Below are 9,405 nucleotides of genomic sequence, written 5' to 3' on the forward strand. Positions count from 1 at the left end.
AGATTGTGTTTTCATTTCATTTATGTCAAATTATATTCTAATTTCCGTTGTTATTCTTTGACCCACTGATTAAGAGTATTTCCACATATTAGTGAATTTTTCATTTTTCCCTATCAACTCCTAATTTTATGCTATTATGGTTGGAAAGATATTTTGTATAATTTTGTCTTCTAAAAGTATATCTGGGCTTGTTCTGTGACCAAACATAGGGTCTGTCCTGGAAAATGTTTCATGTGCACTTGAGAACAGTATGTATTATGCTGTTGTTGGGTGGCATGTTTTTTATGTCTATTGAGTCTAATGGTTTATACTGTTGTTTAGATCCTCTGTTTTCTTACTGATCTTCTGTGTAGTTGTATCTGTTATTATAAATAGAGCACTGAAATGTCCAACTATTACTGAATTTATTTCTCCCTTGAATTCTATCAAATAATGCTTCATATATTTTGGGATCCTTTGTTAGGTGCATATATGTTTATAAGATATGTTGTATCTTTTTGGTGAGTTGACCTCTGTATCAGTATATAATGTAATCCTTTGCATCTTGTAACAATTTTTTATTTAAATTCTGTTTCATCTGGGGCGCTTGTGTGGCTCAGTTGGTTGGGTGACTGCCTTCAGCTTGGGTCATGATCCTGGCGTCCTAGGATCGAGTCCCGCATCGGGCTCCCTGCTCGGCAGAGAGTCTGCCTCTCCCACTGACCTCTCTCCTGTCATGCTCTCTCTCTCTCTCTCATTCTCTCTCTCAAATAAATAAATAAAATCTTAAAAAAAAAAAACTTTGTTTCATCTGATGATAGTGTAGCCACCCCAGCTCTCTTTTGGTTGTAATTTGCATGGAGTATCTTTTTCCAGTCTTTTATTTGTTAACCTCTATGTTTGTGTATATGTCTCTAAAGTAAGTTTCTTACGGACAGCACAGAGATGCATCAAATTTTAAAAAATTCATTCTGACAATTGGACTTTTGGTTGGGGAGTTTAATCCATTTACATTTAAAAGTAACTGCTAACAAGGAAGTACGTGCTTCTGTCATTTGCTTTTTGTTGTCTTTTTACCATGTCATTTTTATTCCTCCATTATTAAGTCCTTTTATGTTGAATTGATTCTCATAGTGCTCCATTTTGATTCCCTTTTCCCTTCTTATCTGTGTAGTTTTTAGTTGTCTTCGTGGCTCCCTTGAGGATTGCAATTAACATCTTAGGCTTATAACAACCTAGTATGAAATACTATCAACTTACTTTCAAAGGTATACAAAAACTCTGTTCCCTTGTATCTCTTTCCATTCTCTTTTATGTTGTTATTATCATAGGTTACATTTTTATACATAGCATACTCATTAACAGATTTTACATTATTGCTCTATGCATTTGTTTTTAAATCATATAGGAGGGGCGCCTGGGTGGCTCAGTGGGTTAAGCCTCTACCTTCGTCTCAGGTCATGATCCCAGGGGCCTGGGATCGAGTCCCGCATGGGGCTCTCTGCTCAGCAGGGAGCCTGCTTCTCCTCATCTCTCTCTCTGTTCTGTCTCTCTGCCTATTTGTGATCTCTCTCTCTGTCAAATAAATAAATAAAATCTTAAAAAAAAAATAAATCATATAGGAAAAAAAGAGGCATTATAAATTAAAAGAATAGTAGTATTGCCTTTGTTATTTATCTGTGTAACCAGTGCTCGTTATTTCTCCATAAGACTTTGAGTTACTCTACAGTATTCTCTCACTGTAGCCTAAAGGATTCCCTTAACATTTCTTTTTTTTTTTTTTAAGATTTTATTTTTTTATTTATTTGTCAGGGAGAGAGAGAGAGAGCATGTGCACAAGCAGGCAGAGGCAGAGAGAGAAGTAGGCTCCTTTCTGAGCAAGGAGCCCTATGTGGGACTCGATCCCAGGAGCCCGGGATCATGACCTGAGCCGAAGTCAGTGGCTTAACCAACCGAGCCACCCAGGTGTCCCTTCCTTAACATTTCTTGTAGGTCAGGTATATTAATCATGAACTCCCTTGGCTTTTTAGTATCAGAATGTCTTGATTTATCCTTATTCTTTTTTTTTTTTTTAAGATTTTATTTATTTATTTGACAGAGAGAGATCACAAGTAGGCAGAGAGGCAGGCAGAGAGAGGGAGGAAGCAGGCTCCCTGCTGAGCAGAGAGCCTGATGCGGGACTCGATCCCAGGACCCTGAGATCATGACCCGAGCCAAAGGCAGCGGCTTAACCCACTGAGCCACCCAGGCACCCCTATCCTTATTCTTAAAGGATAGTTTTGACATAATTTTTGGTTAACTCTTTCTCTTTTAGCATGTTAATGCCTTTTCAGTGCCTTCTTGCTTCCATGGTTGTTGATGATAAATCAGTGAATAATTTTACTCATGATTCCTTATCTAATGAGTTGCTTTCTTGTCATTCTGTCTTTGGTGTTGACAGTTTGAGTACAACGTGCCTCCGTGTACGTCTCTCTGAGTTTATCCTTATAGTTTGTGAGCTTCTCAGATATGCTAAAGTTTTCATCCAATTTGAAGAGGATTAGACCATTATTTCTTGAGAAACACTTTCAGCTTCTTTCTCCTGCAGCTCTCCTGTGACTCCAGCTGTGCAAGTGTTGGTACACTTGATGGTATCCTATAGTTTTTTAGACTCCATGTATTTTTCTTCATTCTTTTTTTTCCTGTTTTTTAGAGTGGATAATTTCACTCAGCCTATATGTTCATTTTTGCGGATTGTTCTGCCTGCTCACATCTGTCGAATACTTCAGTGACTTTTTCATTTCAAGTTTTATAATTTTTGGTTCCAAAATTTCTGTTTCCTTTTTCTAATGTGTCTTTATTAGTATTCCTTATCATACATATTATTTTCTTGGTATCCTTGAGTTCTTTGAACATATTTCAGACACACTGACTTCAAGTCTGTAGTAGTAGTTCCATTGTCTGTTTCCATGAGGACAGTTACTGTTAACCTTTTTCCTTCTTGTATCTGGGTCATTTTATATTTTTTCTTTGCATGCTTAATTTCTTGCGGTGGCTGTTGAGTATGGACATTTGGAATATTATGCACAAAAAGAAAAAACAACAAAAGCAAAAATATTTTATCTCTTGTCTCTGTGTTTTGGCTGCGTATTGGACATTCCTTTTGCACTTAGCAAGGCCTTTCCGCACTGCCTTTGCCTCCCTGCCCTGCTTGCCTTTAGCCTAAACATCAGCCAGAGGTGAGTGTGTGGTCTTCTCAGGTCTTCTCTGAGCGTACTTCCTGCCCTATTCATTCACATCGTTTTCCAGTTCCTTCTTATATGGACTCCTTTCAAATATTTTCTAAAGATTCTCACTCTATACCTTTTCCTCCCTTGGCTTTCAACATGTCTGTTTTTTCTCGGAATTGTTATTTTGTGCCAGTTGGCACTGGCTTATTCATTTGACTCTCAGTATCTTTGAGAAATAACTTCTGCATAGTCATGTGTTCAAGAAAGTTATGAGTTACGTAGAAAACAGGCCCCTTCCATTAGTCCTCAGGGATCTTACAGACTAGATCAAAACAAATGGAGCTCAGTTGGGAACACAAGAGATACACAGTTCTTTGGGAACAAGATCGAGTCTACTGTGGTCAGGATGGGGTTCCACTGAGAAAGCAGAATGTGATCTTAAAGACCCACTGTGCTCAGGTGGTGGACATGGCTACAGAAGCTAAAAAACTACAACATTTTCCTTCTCTGCTCAGTGGCCTTTCTCCTGGTTGTGTGTTGGCTGGGTTGCTGTAAACATTTTACTGGCTTCCCAATTTCCTATTAAGTGTGATTCTGACAGGCATGTGGTAGTTTTTGTTGTTTCTGAGGAAAGACTGTCCCCATAACCCCTACTTTGCCATTTTTGCAGTTGTCCTTGTCAACATGCTTTTATTCAAAAGCACATTCTGGCTCACTTTTATGGGCTATAGTTTAGGGGATGTTATAGTTTATGGGATGTATTTTGATTTGCCTTTCTCATCCACTGCACTGAGGCCACTCTGAATTCTGGACAGTATTCTACACCATAATTCAGTTCTTGATATTTTTGCTTTATTGTTTCTGTTCAGCTTTGTGTGAGGGCCACTTTGTTCAGGACTTCATACATAAATATAAAGGGATCCCTTTCCCAAATTCCTTCTCCCTGATTCTCCCCACTCTGTGCTTGGGGTCACTTCGTGTAGGAAGGAGAAAGTTGACAAAGCAGCTTCCTGTATTTGCAGGAGCCATTCTGGTGAAGAGTGGGAATGGCGCCGCCTCATGTCTCATTTTGCTTGGTGTTGGGTGGGGCTAGTTGACAAAGCTCTTCCCGTAGTCTCCCAACAGCAGCAGGATTCCTGCTTCTTTGCTGCCTTTGCTTCCTGTCAGCACAGCCAGTTGCCTGGTTGGGAGGAAGAGGGCACAGCTCCTCTTGGGCATTAGGGTTCTGTTCTGCATGCCTTCCTCTTCAGCCGCTTCAAAAATTTTATTCCCTAATGTTTGAAAGCTTATGCTGCTAAGTAATAAATGACAGAGCAAACTTACAAACATTATGTTCATTGGATTAAATTGCATGATTTCAAACATTGTATATTTTTTAAAACTGATATTTAGTTGACATAAAACACTATCTTCATTTCAGGTGTACAGCATAATGATTCGGTATATGTATATATTGTAAAATGATCATTGCAAAAAGTGATGAACATCTATCACCATGTGTATTTACAGTTTTTTTTTCTGAAGAGAACTTTTTTTTTTTTTAAAGATTTTATTTATTTATTTGACAGACAGAGATCACAAGTAGGCAGAGAGGCAGGCAGAGAGAGAGGAGGAAGCAGGCTCCCCACAGAGCAGAGAGCCCCATGTGGGGCTCAATCCCAGGACCTGAGATCATGACCTGAGCCGAAGGCAGAGGCTTACCCCACTGAGCCACCCAGGTGCCCCCTGAAGAGAACTTTTAACGTTTATACTCTTAGCAACTTCCAAATATATAATAATGGCAATATTAACTGTAGTCACCATGCTGTATATTGGATCATCAAGGCTCGTTTTTTTTTTTTTTTTTTTTTAATGTATTTATTTGACAGAGAGAGAGAGAGAGATCACAATTAGGCAGAGAGGCATGCAGAGGGAGAGGGGGAAGCAGGCTCCCTGCTGAGCAGAGAGCCCGATGATGCGGGGCTCGATCCCAGGACCCTGAGACCATGACCTGAATTGAAGGCAGAGGCTTAAGCCCCTGAGCCACTCAGGTGCCCCTCATTTATTTTATAACTGAAAGTTTTTACCTTTTGACCACCTTCACTCATTTGTCCACTCCCCACCCCTCCCCTCTGGCAACCACCAATCTATTCCATGAATCTGTGAATTTGTTTCTTTCAGATCTCACATGTAAGTGAAATCATATAGTATTTGTCTTTTACTGTGTGATTTATTTCCCTTGGCATAAGGTCCTTAAGGATTGATCATGCTGTTGCAAATGACAGGGTTACCTTCTTATTTATGGCTGAATAATATTCCATCATGTTTAGATACCAGAATTTCTTTATCTCTCCTTTCATTGGTGGGCAGTTACATTGTTTCTGTGTCTTGGCTATTGTAAATAATGCTGCAGTGAACATGGAAGTGCAGCTAACTTTTTGAGTTAGTGTTTTCAGTTCTATTGGATAGATGCCCAGAAGTAGAATTGCTGGGTCACGTGGTAGTTCTAGTTTTAATTTTTTGAGGAACCTCTGTACTCTTTTACACAGTACACCAATTTATATTCCTATTAATTGCACCAGTTTGCATGCGCACCAACAGTGCGTGCAGGTTTCTTTTTCTCCACATCCTTGCCAACACCGGTTGGTTCTTGTTTTATACGAGCTGTTCTGATAGGTGTAAGGTGATCTCTTGTTGTGGTTTTGACTTCCATTTCTCCAGATGTGATGTTGAGCCTCTTTTTGTGTGTCTTCTCTGGAAAAATGTCTATTCAGGTCCTCTGTCCATTTTTTAATGTGATCATAGTTTCTTGCTATTGAGTTTTATGAGGATGTGTGTGTGTGTGTGTGTGTGTGTGTGTGTAAAAAGGTGATTTAAAACATGGAGATAGGACCCATGGGTGGAAAGCTGCACTGGGATTGTGAGAAGCAATTCGAGTTTTATGAGTTCTCTATATATTTTGGTTATCTACCCCTAATCAGATAAATGATTTGCAATATTTTTTTCCCAGTCATTTTCATTTTGTGGATGGTTTCCTTTGGTGTGCAGATGCCTTTTAGTTTGATGTGATCCCTTGTTTGTTTTTGGTTTTGCTGCCTTAGCTTTTGGTATTAAATCCGAAAATTCATTACCAAGAGCAGTGTACTTCCTCTTTCGTTTTATACAACCCCTGCTGGCTGGAGGGAATGATCTTTGCTTGGGACCTTTTTTGTCTGTTTTCTTTTTTTACTCCAACCTTTGGGAATTCTGAGTCGCAGTGTGCTGTACCATCCAGACTGGGATCTATCTACGGGAGGCAAAAATAAACCCCGAGGAACTCATCACCCAATCCTCCCTTAATTCCTGAAGTTTTGTACCCATTCCTGCCTTCTCTTGTCCACGTTTCAGAGTCTTCCAGGATTTGCTTTGTGTATTATGTCCATGTTCTCACTTGGAATGTAGAGGTGGAGTGTGATTACTCCATGATGAGCAGTATGGAAACTCGACTCCCACGATCATTTAATGAAAGCCCGGTTAAGTGAATACACTCATCTTGCCTACAAGTTGCTTATTTTATGGGTATCAATATAACAGTAGGTATAGCGTTAGGAGCATTAAGATCAATTCCATGAGAGCTCATAGGCAATAGGACAAAAATTATTTCTAGCCACTTTGGAATAGGTTGTGTGGTGTGGTGGTGAGGTCACTGTTCAGAGAATAATCTCTGACACCCCCCAGAATGTCCTGTAATTAGATCAGTCCTGACACTGCTCAGATTTAGTGCAGACCTGCAGGTTAAGGGCAAAGTCCTGAACAAGGTGACCCACTTCAGGTGCCATGTGATGAAACTCCTCCAGTCCCCCTGTCCTCGCTGAAGGTTTGGTTGGCCCAAAGTTCCAACCTGTTAAGCATGTGGTTAGTCTTTGTGGTGACCAGCCCCTATCCTTAGGCTATATAGGGGCCACCATGTGTCACTTCATTAGCATAAGAGACACACACTGGTCACTTAGGAATTCCAAGGGTTTTTGAAGCGCTGTGCCAGAAATAGTTTTTATTATATGCCATGGTCATCAAATACAAATTCAAGGACAGATTGGTATTTGAGAGGTATGTTGTTTAGGATTTAAACATTTTAAGATGGGGCAAAGGGCAAATTAGCATTAGCAATCACACAGGGGCACGTACTCAGAATTGAGAATACAGAAGTGTATCAAGTACTTTTTTTAGCTTTAGGGTATATAAAAACCAGTACGATTAAAAATGCCAGGATGGGGCTCTCATTTATGACATTTATGAATCATAAAATCTTCTATTCCTACAGAGCAGAAGAAAGAAGAGATCTGCTGATGTTTTTCCGAAGCCTACACTTTTTTGTGGAGTGGTGTGAATATCGTAAGCGGACATTTGAACACTTCAAGGTAGGGTCTGAAGTTTTAAAATTTAAACATATTCAAAAAGTCAGGCTGGTTTAAATTTAAACATATCTGAAAAGTGAAGCTGGTATTAATTTGGGGGTTTAATATAACTTTTTTTCCTCAAAGTTTTGAAACAATAGAAAATATTTTCGTTGGCTTCTGGAATTTGCAGTTATTTGGAATAAATGAGGAGGAATGCTTTTGTACAAACCAGTGAGTCGTTTGTATTAGGGGATATCTTGAAAGAGGTATAGTTATATTCTTATTTATTTTATTCACATTTTGAAAAATTAATCTGTTAGGGTTACTTGAAGTAAAATACAAATGCTAAAATGAGTGTTATCATAGTGGGCTTACCACCTAGCACTATAATTTTCAATTCCTAGTCATACTCTGTATTTTGAGTTTCTTAATTATCATCTATTTCAGTTTTAAGTATTAAAGCCTGATTCTGGTATAATAATGTTTCTTAAGTCTGATAACAGAAACATTCAAAGACTTCTTATTATTCTGTTTTCTGGCATAACTAGAATTACATTGGGCTACGTTATAATCACTCATATTCTTTTTAGTTGGATGGTAGCAGTTTTGACAGCAGTGGTCCACACAAAATCCAGTTTTGAAAGAGTTGATATAGTATCTCAAAGGGCTAACCCCAGGTCCTGACTGTTGTTTTTGTGACTGGTACTAACTCTTGTTTGTTTGAACTTAATATTATTGTTATTATTACTGCTATCACTACTGCCGTTATTATTTGCATTCTGTTTGGTTGAGTTAATAAAATTTGTCAGACGTAGAACTTTCCTTACAATGAAACATGCCTGTACCTGTCCTGTGGCTCCTGGAGGAGTTCTCTTACTGTTGCTCACTGACATGTGCTCTTGCACCAGAACAGTGAAAGGGCTTTGCGTCACAACTGGTAAAATACAGTCATGATCGGGAGTATGCGGGCAGTTGTGGCAAAACTCCATCGAACATGGAGGTTTACTGATACATTTGGGTAGGTTGTGGGAATTCCGAGTTCTAGTCCTATTTCCGAAGTTGATTTGCCCCTAGGTGCTTTCAAGGTGGGCGTAGAAGTATAATTGGTGTGTTTATCCTGTAGAGGATCGAGTACTTCCCTGAGCTGGTCATGCTGTTATGCAGCCATCACTGATACTCATCTCCAGAACTTGGTTACATCTCAAACTGCAACTGTTCCCATTAAATATTAACTTCTCATAACCTCCTTCCCTAGCTCTTGGGGATCACCATTCTATTTTCGGTTTCTATGAATTTCTAGGTATCTCATTAAAGCAGAATCATAAAACCAAAGTTTTTTGTTTGGTTTATTTCACTTAGCATAATATTCTCAAGGTGTTGCACAGTGAAGAATTGCCTTCCTTTTTAAGGCTGGATGATATTCCATTGAATGGGTTGCCTTCATTTTGTTTATCCATTCATCTGTTGATGGATACTTGCTTTGTTTCCATCTTTTGACTGTTGTGAACAGTGCTTCTACGGACATTGGTGTACAAATACCTGTTCAAGCCCCTGCTTTCAGTTCTAGTACATATGTACTTGTAAATGGAGTCATTGGGTCCTACAGTATTTCTGTCCAATTTTGTGAAGCACCCCATATTCTCTTCCACAGTGGGTATACTGTTTTACATTTCCAACAGCAATGCCACATCTCCCAATTTCTCCACATGATTGCCAACTTCTGGGGTCTTTTTTTGTTTTGATTTTTTTCCATTTTATCTATTTTTTTTTTTTTATCTTGGATCATAGCCAATCTAATGGGTGTGAAGTAGTATTTTCATTGTGGTTTTGATTTGCATTTACCTAAAAATTAGTGATGTTGA

The 9,405-nt window shown here is 38.9% G+C and overlaps 1 protein-coding gene across 2 annotated transcripts in view; it reads left to right on the forward strand.

The window, feature by feature from the left end:
• CENPP (centromere protein P) overlaps positions 1-9,405 on the forward strand; it is a 228,456-nt gene that overhangs the window by 44,618 nt on the left and 174,433 nt on the right. For both annotated transcript variants that reach the window (XM_059141097.1, XM_059141098.1), the window contains exon 5: positions 7,468-7,564. In XM_059141097.1, coding sequence (XP_058997080.1) covers positions 7,468-7,564 — 97 coding nt within the window. The remainder of the gene's footprint in view (positions 1-7,467; positions 7,565-9,405) is intronic.

This window comes from Mustela lutreola, chromosome 12 (genome assembly GCF_030435805.1).
Source record: "Mustela lutreola isolate mMusLut2 chromosome 12, mMusLut2.pri, whole genome shotgun sequence".
NCBI lineage: Eukaryota > Metazoa > Chordata > Mammalia > Carnivora > Mustelidae > Mustela > Mustela lutreola.